The 12,832-nt window shown below is 36.0% G+C and overlaps 1 protein-coding gene across 2 annotated transcripts; it reads left to right on the top strand.

Moving 5' to 3' along the window:
• The first annotated feature begins 242 nt into the window (after positions 1–242).
• Positions 243–4,642, top strand: emc8 (ER membrane protein complex subunit 8). 2 transcript variants are annotated; one of them, XM_037755924.1, is made up of 6 exons: positions 243–456; positions 611–811; positions 1,943–2,019; positions 2,144–2,213; positions 3,014–3,108; positions 3,279–4,642. In XM_037755924.1, exons 1-6 carry the CDS (start codon positions 412–414, stop codon positions 3,436–3,438), a joined length of 648 nt encoding a protein of 215 aa, XP_037611852.1. In that variant the 5' UTR covers positions 243–411; the 3' UTR covers positions 3,439–4,642. The 2 variants fall into 2 exon arrangements, with proteins under 2 accessions (XP_037611852.1, XP_037611862.1); XM_037755934.1 differs by having other exon boundaries at positions 247–811.
• The last annotated feature ends 8,190 nt before the right edge of the window (positions 4,643–12,832 follow it).

The raw sequence follows: 12,832 nt of genomic DNA, 5'->3' as shown, positions 1-12,832 counted from the left end.
GGGCACTTCTCCTTTGAAATATTCCTGGTCAAATATCCATATACATATACATACACATACATATATGTACATACATAATTGTTTTGTTTGGGATTTTGATTTCACTAAAGTCACAGTCACCAACTAAAAGTTGTGGGATACGAGGTGTGATAGGAGTCTCTTTTACCTTATTTGTTAAAGAGATAATAAAGATTTGTGACCGGAAACACGTAAGTCACATTTACAAAGAGGTGAAACCGGATGGATGATGATCCTGTTTTACGATATTTCCATTCTGATTTACGGCACCACCGGTGCTGCAGAAACGAGTGGTGGAGAAGCTGGAAGTCAGATTAGCTCTGCTAAATTTCGCCATATAGTAATTCAACTTGCATAAAGACCATTGTGATTTTTGCTAATTGTAAAGCTTACATGTTCGCGTCAACCACATATTCTGGCAGTAAGGTGACTGCTGAGGTAGATCTCTACTTTTCTCTGGGCATTATTGTTAGCTAACGGTATAGCAGGCAGCAGTCTCCTCCTCATCCTGCAGACTTCACTTCTCAAGATCTGTCTTTGTTTTCTTTCTTTTACCGATTCTGCACGATTTTCTTGAATCATGCCTATTCAGCTGACAAGTCAGGCTTACTGTAAAATGGTTTTACATGCTGCCAAGTATCCTCAATGCGCCGTGAATGGGCTGCTGGTGGCAGAGAAAACGAAGGAGAAGAAGAAAGACAGCCACGGTGAACCGGTGTTGTGTGTGGACTGTGTTCCGCTGTTTCACGGTACACTTGCTCTGGCACCGATGCTTGAAGTAGCTCTAACACTGGTAAGTCAAATATATACAGTTGCATGTTGCACATTTGTAAACTAATGCAGTCTAATACACCAGTGCTGCAAAACAACATTTCAGTTTTTTGTTTAAACTGTTTGATTCATGGTCATTTAGTGGGCTGTAGTTGTGGTGCTGCTGAATTGTTGAACAGGTGGTTTTAATATCCACTTGTTCCCCCATTGAGGGTAGTCTAAATATTATAAACACCTCTCAGTTTAACAAAAATAGCACCACAAACTACTCTATAAACATAGTTTATTGCAGGGTCGTTTTAGATTGCATTCATTTAGCTTTGTGTCCCTAATGAAGTATAGGGACACATTTAGCTTTGTGTCCCTATACTTCATTAGGGACACAAAGCTAAATGAATGCAATCTAAAACAACCCTGCAATAAACTATGTTTATTAACTAGTTATTGTAGTTATTTAACTACACTGCACTATGTTTAATCTACACTGCACTAAACTATGTTTATTGCAGGGTCGTTTTAGATTGCATTCATTTAGCTTTGTGTCCCTAATGAAGTATACATGTTTTTCTCTTGTTGAAGATAAATGTTATCTCACTGACTGTCCTTCTGTCCTTTCATGTTGGTTCCACGGCTTCTATCTCAGATTGATACTTGGTGTAAAGAAAACAATTACGTCATTGCTGGATATTATCAAGTGTAATGGCAATTTTCATATCTGCAGTTTAACACTGTACCTTTAGACAATCTCAGGGCCTCACATGTTCAACTTCGTCACCATAGGACAGTGACCTGACATTTTAGATCTCTGTAACTGCAAACAATAGATTGCTGAAATACTTGTTATGTCTTGTGATGCTCTGTTGTCTGCTGTGTGCTGACGCATTGATACACTTTCTATCCTTCTCTTCTTTTCTTCTTTGCACTTATCTTCGTGTTATGCTTTAAATGTATAAATACTGACTACTCTTTGTATTCGGGGCTCACTTGCCACAGTCCACTAAACTATGTTTATTGCAGGGTCGTTTTAGATTGCATTCATTTAGCGTTGTGTGTCCCTAATGAAGTATACATGTTTTTCTCTTGTTGAAGATAAATGTGATCTGACTGACTGTCCTTCTGTCCTTTCATGTTGGCTCCACGGCTTCTATCTCAGATTGATACTTGGTGTAAAGAAAACAATTACGTCATTGCTGGATATTATCAAGCCAATGAACGCACAAAGGATTCAAGGTACAGACAAACCAAATGGACACCAACACACCTGCTGTTTCAGAAAAACAATCATATAAACCATGCCTCAAACTACTCTTGACTCTGATGCACTCATTTTTTTGGTCCTCTCTCTCTCTTGCAGACCCAACCAAGTTGCAGAAAAAGTGGCTGCCAGGATTTGTGACAACTTCAGTGATTCAGCTATTGTTATGGTAATAGTAAATAATTTAGGCTGGTGTTAATGGACTATATGTTTTGTCCATTTACCTCAAGTTATGTAGATACTTTACTGCAGACTTTCTGATTTTTCAAAGCATGTGGTGAATTTTTAGTTTAACAAATGTGTTCATCCTACCTTCCAGGAAGACAGCCACTTGTTTTAATTGAGTATTGTATATAAAAATCAATTTACAGTCTGAAAATCTGAAATGGGTCATTTGTCACCACAGACATTTAGCTCCACAATCTGATATTTGATGTGTAGCTGCAGACTGTTGTTGGGGGACAAAAAGGAACATTTTGTACAAACATTCTGAAAGGGATGATGTGAGTTTAGTATGTTCCTGCATTGATTTGGCTGCTTTTAATCAGCTTCTAATCAGCTTCCTCTCAAGTTTGGGATGTCCCACTACCTCCTACATGTACCGACTCTGAATATTTCTCCAGTCTGTGTCTCTTAAACTGGATCACCATCCAATGATAGTGTTTAAAAGTAACAGTATTTTTCACTGATTGGTTAAATACATAAAGCAAGTTTCTGCAAAATTATATTTTAATAATGATCAAACAAAATTAATGCAATTGGCTGCCTGGAAGATGGTAGAAACCCAATCTAAAATGCTATAATATTTATATATTTTAAATGGTTAGCAGCATTGTAAAGTATACATAATTAGTAGGGATTTCCCTGAAACATGTGATACAATGGTCTGGTCCTGTGAAGCTATACCCAACAGGTCTGTATGCCACTAAATCCCTTGTAAATTCTCTGTTCTGTTTTATTTTCCCTCAGGTGGACAACAGTAGATTAACAATGAGCTGTTTTGAGCCCATTGTGCTTATCTATGACCATCATGAAAACAAGTGGAAAAACAGAGAAGTAACTTCGTAAGTGTCTCTGTTTCAAGCTATTTAACTTAAGACTGTACTTGTGCAACCTCAACCACAGCTTCTGGCATACAAGCTCTCTGTGTCCCTCTCATTAACTAGCAAAACAGTGTACATTGTCTAGATATGTTTCAGGTGTTAATTGCCAAAATTGTGTTTTTGTCTTCCAGTGACTGTTTTGAGGACTGGAGCGAAGCACAGAAGATCACATCTGCTCTGTTAGAGGGCAGGTCCTACGAGAACTTGATTGACTTTGACAATCACTTGGATGATCTGAGAAACGACTGGACCAACCCTGTGATCAACAAGTCCGTCCTGGATCTGTGCTAAAAGACTCAGTCCAGAGAACCCTGGACATGCAGACAAATATTGCTTCCGTTTCAGCATGCATGATGCTACTTGTCGTGTAGCACAGGAGTACAAAAATGCTGAACGCATGGTCTTTGTTCCATTAAAAGACCCTCGTACTGAGGGGAACTTGCGGATCACTGACTGGTTAGCCAAAATCTCTCAAGGGCAAGCGCCATATGTGCACTCCTGGCATGTGTCCACCTTTACAAGGTGATACTGAAGTGATGAAGGCAATTATGTTTTTGACTGCAACTGTAATGGGTTTTTTCTGCAATGGTTTGTGTTTATTCATAGTTGTGTGCATAAAGTTAAATTCTAGAGTATTTGATCTATTTTTTCCTCTTAAATTTTACGGGCAGTAGCCATACAGAAATCAAGTCCTAAATTATTAAAAATTTAAGGAGACGATTGTACTACTGAGATATGACATGGATACATGTTCTTTATTAAATGTCTAGTTTGTTTGAAGCCCTGAAACTAAATTCACATGTAGAACTGTAGTCTGAAGATGTTTGTTGGCAGTTTAATTAAAAACATTAAACAAAATAAGTATATAGATGACATAGAATCGGAGAGACGGGAATCTGTTATTTCTTATCTGACTGTATGTCACATGTCAGCTCGAGTCCATCTGTAGATGCACCAGCAATAACAATGGGATGATTGACTCAAGAGCTTTGACTTTTAAAATATTAATGCTTATGTAAACATTTCTATGATGCATGTGTCCTGTTTTTGCTCCTGGTGCACTTCAGAATGCCATTCTGGATGATACACATGTTGGTATATTGGCTTTTGGTTGTTGCCCTGGAAGATTCGTTCAGAAGTACACCGAATCAGATCACAGGAATGTGTGAATTTTGTTTTAACTGGGTAACTGTTGTAAGAATTAGGTAATAGTTTGTAATTATACTTAAATGACCACTCTAAATCCTACTATTAATAAATAATGTTAAAGATTTAAATCCTTAATGTGAGGACACAGAACTACCTTTGTATTTCAGATTAGAATTAATCAGTAAGAGTTATTAAATAATTGGGTGGATGTCACATTTTTTACAGAACTTTTATGAACTGAATGTACAATGAAACCACCTTTGGAAACTAAGTCTTTGTCAGATTTGTGTCATTTAATATGTCAATTTGCATGACAGAATTTATAATAAAACCATGTTATGACTAACATTGTGAAGTAGAAATACTACAGGGAAAAGAATGGGATTAGATAGAGTACCAAATATGTAGCATTACATACAAATGCCAAATGGTCAGAGAATATAACAAAGGAGGTTTGAAAAGTCCTGAGTTTGAATCTATAAAAGCCTTTATGTCAGCCAGAAAAATATTCATGAAAAATGTTTTGTTATGAGTTGTCAGAATTTCATAAATTCTACGATACTAGAAGATGATATTCACCCATAACTTTACTCCACATGGCTCCACCTTGTGGAACAACAGAACTATTAGAAATTAGTCAGATGCTCATCAATTATAGGAAGTGTAATAAAGGATATAGGGGAAAATATAAAATTTATTTTTTTCATTATTATAGCTATAAGACGCGCAAATCCGAAACAAGTGACAACAGTATAACAATCTCAGATAATTATTCAAAATATTTAAAATTACCAGATTCTCCCAAGGCTAAAGAAGATACTATGCAGCTGTAGAAACTTTAAAAAGATTTTGGTTTGAGGTTGACCCCTGTTGTTTCTGTCTTCAAGAGACTGAAACTAGCTATTTATTAATTTACTCAAGTACTGTACAAATTTGAGGTCGGCTACCTTCCTTTCCCCTTTTATGCAACTTTAGACTTCTAATTCAGTAGCCTACATCTCAAAAGCAACTATTGTAATTTTTTCTCAACCTCATTTGTTTGGAAGTTATTTTTACTTTTCAGATTACAACTTCATACCCTTCCTGTCCAGTGAAAATCACTTACAGTATCTCCAAAATTGTTGATTTTGAATGTAAATGTTTCTGATAAACTGAAGGATTAAGTGTCCCTTTATGGGTTGAGAAGATTCTCCTTTTTCTTAAACGTAATAAACGACTTAATATCCCCTTGGATTAGCTGGAAAATGCATTTTATTACGGATATTTTTTTACCTTTTTCAGACATTGTTTAGACTTTTCTTTTCCAACATTTTTCAAACTTTTTTTCAGTCTTCTTTTCCAGCATTTTAAAAAAAAAAATTTCAGACATTTTTTCAGACATTTTTCAGACTTTTTTTTCAGACATTTTTCAAACTTTTTTTTTCTCAGACTTTTTTGGGGACATTTTTCAGACATTTTTTTTTTTTTTTTACCTTTTTTCCAGACATTGTTTAGACTTTTCTTTTCCAACATTTTTCAATCTTTTTTTTAGACTTTTTTTTCAAACAGTTTTCAGACTTTTTTTTCGAATATTTTTCAGACTTTTTTTTTTATATATATTTTTCAGACTTTTCTTGACATTTTTCAGACTTTTGTGTCCGGACATTTTTCAGATTTGTTTTTTTTACATAACATTTTTTAGACCTTTTTTCAGACTTTTTTTTTTCGAAAACTTTTCAGACTTTTTTTTTTATATATTTTTTTTAAACTTTTCTTGACATTTTTTGGACTTTTGTTTTCCGGACATTTTTCAGAATTTTTTTTTTGTCGGACATTTTTCAGATTATTTATTTATTTTTTTTTTTACCTTTTCAGACATTGTTTAGATTTTCTCAAACTTTTTTTAGACTTTTTTTTCAGACATTTTTTAAACCTTTTTTTTCACGGATATTTTTTCAAACTTTTTTTCAGTCTTCTTTTCCAGCATTTTAAAAAAAAAAATTTCAGACATTTTTTCAGACATTTTTCAGACTTTTTTTTCAGACATTTTTCAAGCTTTTTTTTTCTCAGACTTTTTTGGGGACATTTTTCAGACATTTTTTTTTTTTTTTTTACCTTTTTTCCAGACATTGTTTAGACTTTTCTTTTCCAACATTTTTCAATCTTTTTTTTAGACTTTTTTTTCAAACAGTTTTCAGACTTTTTTTTCGAATATTTTTCAGACTTTTTTTTTTAAATATATTTTTCAGACTTTTCTTGACATTTTTCAGACTTTTGTGTCCGGACATTTTTCAGATTTGTTTTTTTTACATAACATTTTTTAGACCTTTTTTCAGACTTTTTTTTTTCGAAAACTTTTCAGACTTTTTTTTTTATATATTTTTTTTAAACTTTTCTTGACATTTTTTGGACTTTTGTTTTCTGGACATTTTTCAGAATTTTTTTTTTGTCGGACATTTTTCAGATTATTTTTTTTTTTTTTTTTTTTACCTTTTCAGACATTGTTTAGATTTTCTCAAACTTTTTTTAGACTTTTTTTTCAGACATTTTTTAAACCTTTTTTTTCACGGATATTTTTTCAAACTTTTTTTTCCAACATTTTTCAAACAGACATTTGTTTCAGACATTTTTCAGACTTTTTTTGGGACATTTTTCAGACTTTTTCATTTTTTTTTTCGAATATTTTTCAGACTTTTTTTTTTAATACATATTTTCAGACTTTTCTTGCCATTTTTCAGACTTTTGTGTCAAGACATTTTTCAGACTTTTTTTTTTTACATACAATTTTTTAAACCTTTTTTCAGACATTTTTCAGACTTTTGCTTCTGGACATTTTTCAGACATTTTTTTTCAAATACTTTTCAGACTTGTTTTTATATATATATATTTTTCAGACTTTTCTGGACATTTTTCAGAATTTTTTTTTACATACAATTTTTTAGACCTTTTTTCAGACATTTTTCAGACTTTTGCTTCTAGACATTTTTCAGACTTTTGCTTCTGGACAGTTTTCAGACTTTTTTTTAAATATATTTTTCAGACTTTTTTTTATATATATATATCATTTTCAGACTTTTCTGGACATTTTTCAGACTTTTGTGTCCAGACATTTTTCAGACTTTTTTTTTTCAAATATTTTAAAAACATCTTTCAGACTTTTGCTTCTGGACTTTTTCAGACTTTTTTTTTCAAATAATTTTCAGACTTTTTTTTTTTATATATATATTTTTCAGACTTTTCTTAACATTTTTCAGACTTTTGAGTTCGGAAATTTTTCAGATTTTTTTTTTTTTTTTTTTTTTTTACCTTTTCAGACATTGTTTAGATTTTCTCAAACTTTTTTTAGACTTTTTTTTCAGACATTTTTCAAACCTTTTTTTTCACGGATATTTTTTCAGAATTTTTTTTCCAACATTTTTCCAACTTTTTTTCAGTCTTTTTTTCCAGTAATTTTCAAACAGACATTTGTTTCAGACATTTTTCAGACTTTATTTGGGACATTTTTCAGACTTTTTCATTTTTTTTTTCGAAAATTTTTCAGACTTTTTTTTTTTATACATATTTTCAGACTTTTCATGTCATTTTGAAGACTTTTATGTCAAGACATTTTTCAGACATTTTTTTTTACATACAATTTTTTAAAACTTTTTTCAGACATTTTTCAGACATTTTTTTTCAAATACTTTTCAGACTTTTTTTTCAGACTTTTTTTTTTCAAACATTTTTCAGACTTTTTTTTCGAAAACTTTTCAGACTTTTTTTTTATATATATTTTTTAAACTTTTCTTGACATTTTTCGGACTTTTGTTTTCCGGACATTTTTCAGAATTTTTTTTTTTACATAACATTTTTTAGACCTTTTTTCAGACATTTTTCAGACTTTTGCTTCTGGACATTTTTCAGAATTTTTTTTACAATACAATTTTTTAGACCTTTTTTCAGACATTTTTCAGACTTTTTCCTTCTGGACATCTTTCAGACTTTTGCTTCTGGACTTTTTCAGACTTTTTTTTTCAAATAATTTTCAGACTTTTTTTTATATATATATATTTTTCAGACTTTTCTTAACATTTTTCAGACTTTTGTGTTCGGACATTTTTCAGACTTTTTTTTTTTTTTTTTTTTTTTTTTTTAACTTTTCAGACATTGTTTAGATTTTCTCAAACTTTTTTTAGACTTTTTTTTCAGACATTTTTCAAACCTTTTTTTTAAGACATTTTTCAAACATTTTTTCAGTCTTTTTTTCCAGTATTTTTCAAACAGACATTTGTTTCAGACATTTTTCGGGACATTTTTCAGACTTTTTCATTTTTTTTTTTCGAATATTTTTCAGACTTTTTTTTTTATACATATTTTCAGACTTTTCTTGACATTTTTCAGACTTTTGTGTCAAGACATTTTTCAGACTTTTTTTTTTTAAACCTTTTTTCAGACATTTTTCAGACTTTTGCTTCTGGACATTTTTCAGACATTTTTTTTCAAATACTTTTCTTACTTTTTTTTCAGACTTTTTTTTTTTCAAACATTTTTCAGACTTTTTTTTTCTTAAACTTTTCAGACTTTTTTTTTTATATATATTTTTTAAACTTTTCTTGACATTTTTCGGACTTTTGTTTTCCGGACATTTTTCAGAATTTTTTTTTTAGACATTTTTTTCAGACATTTTTCAAACCTTTTTCAAACCTTTTTTTTTTTACGGATATGTTTTCAGACTTTTTTTAATATATATTTTCAGACTTTTGACATTTTTTAAGACTTTTGTGTCCGGACATTTTTCAGACTTTTTTTTTTTTTACATAACATTTTTTAGACCTTTTTTTCAGACATTTTTCAGACTTTTGCTTCTGGACATTTTTCAGACATTTTTTTTCAAATACTTTTCAGACTTTTTTTTCAGACTTTTTTTTTTCAAACATTTTTCAGACTTTTTTTTCCGAAAACTTTTCAGACTTTTTTTTTTATATATATTTTTTAAACTTTTCTTGACATTTTTCGGACTTTTGTTTTCCGGACATTTTTCAGACTTTTTTTTCCAACATTTTTCAGACTTTTTTTTTTCGAATACTTTTCAGACTTTTTTTTATACATTTTTTAGAAAAAAAAGCTTCGGCCACTCGTGATGTGTTCGGTGTCCCATGGAGGTTTCCAAACACCTCTCGCCATTCTGCCCTCCCAGACTGCTCCCCAGCCTGTCCTGGAGGCATCTGTGAACACCAAAGTCCTCCTTGAAGGCAGATTGCCCAAGGGTACACCTTGTGTGAGCAACTTGCGGTCCCTCCATGGGCTCAGAGCTCTCTGACATGACTGAGTCACTCTGAGCTTCACATGCCTGTCCCTCCGTGGATGGAGGTTGAACGCATTCAGCCACCGCTGCAGGGGCCGAGCCCTGAGCAGGCCCAGCGGAATCACCAACACTGCTAATGATATCAACCCCAGCAGTCTCTGAAAGTGAAGCAACTGTAGGCGTTTGCCCAGTCGGAAGATACGCAAGACCGTTAGGATTCTCGCAACCCTCTGAGGGGTAAGGGACGCCTTCATCACAAGTGAGTTCAGGCAAAGCCCCAAGAATACTGTTTCCTGCCTCGGTTCGAGGTTGCTTTTCTTTAAGTTCACCCTGAAACCAAGGGATTGGACATGAGCTAAGACCCTCCCGGTATGCTGCATGACCTGTTCGCGAGATGAAGCGCAGACCAGCCAGTCGTCCAGGTGTGGCAGGATCTTTAAGCCTGCACTCTGGAGTGGTGACAGATCGACAAATGGGGACGTGGAAGTACGCGTCTTTTAGATCGATAGTGGTGAACCGTTCCCCTTGCTCTATCGACTCTAGAATGTGCCGTGTGTGCAGCATTCTGAACGGCAGAACCTTTATGTAGGTATTTAGGCGCTGGAGGTCCAGGATGGGACGTATCCCACCATCCTTTTTGGGAGCAAGGAAATATGTTGAATAAAAGCCAGCTTGCTGTTCGCTGGGCCTTACCTTCGCAATTACGTTCTTCTGAAGGAGGATTGCAATCTCCTCGGACAGAACTTTTGCCTGGAATGGGTCCTTGACAAACGTCATCTGGACCCTGGAAAAAGGTGGGGGCCGCCGCCGAAATTGAATTCTGTAACCCCTTGCAACAGTAGCCACTACCCAGGGGTCTGACACTTCCTTCTCCCAGCTGTCCAGGCGTAGCTGGGAGTGAACCTTGGCGGCTTCCCCACCACTCCTATGCAGAGGCCCCCTGGGTCCCTGGACCTTTGGGGGGGCGTCTCCTTTGAGGAGCCCCTCTTGCTGTACGCCGGGGCTGAAACCCTTGATGCTGCAGTCGCAGTCTTCCTGCAGCATCACCCGAACTTTGTGCACCTGAGCCCTGGCGCCTGCCACGCATCCAGGGCTCTGGATGACCCCAGGCAGCCTGGAATTGGTGCTGCTGGCCCGTTGGTCTCTGCCTCGTCGCTGCAGGCCGACTGAATGTGCGCTGCACGCTCTCTCGAGTACGCAGAGACTGTTCAGCTTTCTCCAAGACACTCTGGGAGTCAGAGTGAAAGACTCTACCCGGTACCACCAGCATGTTGCTGAGCTCCTTCCTGATGTTCTCGGGGAGGGTTGTCTGAGCTAGCCAGATCTGTCTGCGGGCCATCATGGCTGACGACATAGCGGAACCGATGTCACGAGTAAGCTGAGAGTGTGTGGACAGTGCCGCATCTATCAGGTTTCTGGTGTCCTGATCACCCGCACTAGCGGTCCTTCTGAGCGCTGCTAACAAGAGAGCGAGTGCATTTCCTGCACGCGCCGCGCGGGTGGCTGCATTATAGGACCTACAAACCAAGTGGTCTGTCTTCTTGCACTCCTTACGAGGACAGTGTGGATTAGTGGTCACCTTATCTGGGCCTAGAGGGGTTAAAGCTGCCATTTCCCTCTCTACAGGCGGCATATCGCCCAAACCGGACTCATGGGGGTACTGTGCCTTGGCTAGCCTCCCGCACCCCGAATTAAACTGAGGGGCGCTACCAGGATTATTCCATGACCTCCTTAACATCTGACAATAATCCTCGGCTGCAGGAATAGTCACTGAGGGGCGAGACTGCGAGATGCCGGCCCAGACTCCCTCCGATGAGCTAGGGGTTTCGATTGGAATTGAAAGGCCCATAATCTTAGCCGCACTCAAAACCTTTGAAAACACATCACTGGGAACAGAATAGCCAGTACCATCGTCTACGGACGCAGATTCACCTGTGTGAGATAGGCTAAGGCAATGTGACTCTTCAGCAATCTCTGGGTGACCCTCGTCCTCCAAGGGAGAACCCTGTGCATAGAGTGATATAGCATCAGGGTGATCGGCCTGATGTTCTCCATATGCCGGCAAGTCCCTAGGGGAGATCCCCTCCGAACAAGCCGCAGTCAGTGGAGCTGCTCTCTGAGCCTCCATTCTACTCACCCTGTCTGCCAGACCACGAATGGCGGCCAGGATTTGAGACTGAGTATCCACCTGCCCCCAGTAGTCAATGGGGATATATGCACTCGCTGGCTCAAAGGTATAAACAAAAATACTGCTCATAAGAACTAAAATCACCCCTTTCCTGTACGCGGACGTACAAGGGGGAACAAATAACCAATCCCACCTACTGCGCACAGAGGTTTAAGGGGGAAATGAAAACGCCCTTTTAAACACAAGGGAAATGCAAGGCAAAATCCTTGGCTAAATGAAATATGCCGAAAGGTGGATTCGAACCCCGGCCTACCGCGGTAAGAGCGCCCGCTCTACCGGGTGAGCTATAACACTCAACAGGCTTTTTTTCATCGGCGCGCGACTGTTTAAATAAATAACACCACAGAACTTTTGCCTTTGGACTGGGTCCTTGACCAGGGCTCTGGATGACCCCAGGCAGCCTGGAATTGGTGCTGCTGGCCCGTTGGTCTCTGCCTCGTCGCTGCAGGCCGACTGAATGTGCGCTGCACGCTCTCTCGAGTACGCAGAGACTGTTCAGAGCTTTCTCCAAGACACTCTGGGAGTCAGAGTGAAAGACTCTAACCTTACCTTACCTTTTTCAGACATTGTTTAGACTTTTCTTTTCCAACATTTTTCAAACTTTTTTTAGACATTTTTTTCAGACATTTTTCAAACCTTTTTTTTTTACGGATATTTTTTCAGACTTTTTTTTATATATATTTTCAGACTTTTGACATTTTTTAAGACTTTTTTTTTTTACATAACATTTTTTAGACCTTTTTTCAGACATTTTTCAGACTTTTGCTTCTGGACATTTTTCAGACTTTTTTTTTTCGAATACTTTTCAGACTTTTTATATATATATATATATATAATTTTCAGACTTTTCTTGACATTTTTCAGACTTTTGTGTCCGGACATTTTTCAGACTTTTTTTTCCAACATTTTTCAGACTTTTTTTTCCAACATTTTTCAGACGTTTTTTTTTCGAATACTTTTCAGACTTTTTTTTATATATATATATATATAATTTTCAGACTTTTCTTGACATTTTTCAGACTTTTGTGTCCGGACATTTTTCAGACTTTTTTTTTTCAAATATTTTAAAGACATCTTTAAGACTT

The sequence above is a fragment of the Sebastes umbrosus genome, chromosome 2, assembly GCF_015220745.1.
Source record: "Sebastes umbrosus isolate fSebUmb1 chromosome 2, fSebUmb1.pri, whole genome shotgun sequence".
NCBI classification, from domain to species: domain Eukaryota; kingdom Metazoa; phylum Chordata; class Actinopteri; order Perciformes; family Sebastidae; genus Sebastes; species Sebastes umbrosus.
This window is presented reverse-complemented; position numbering and strand designations above follow the sequence as displayed.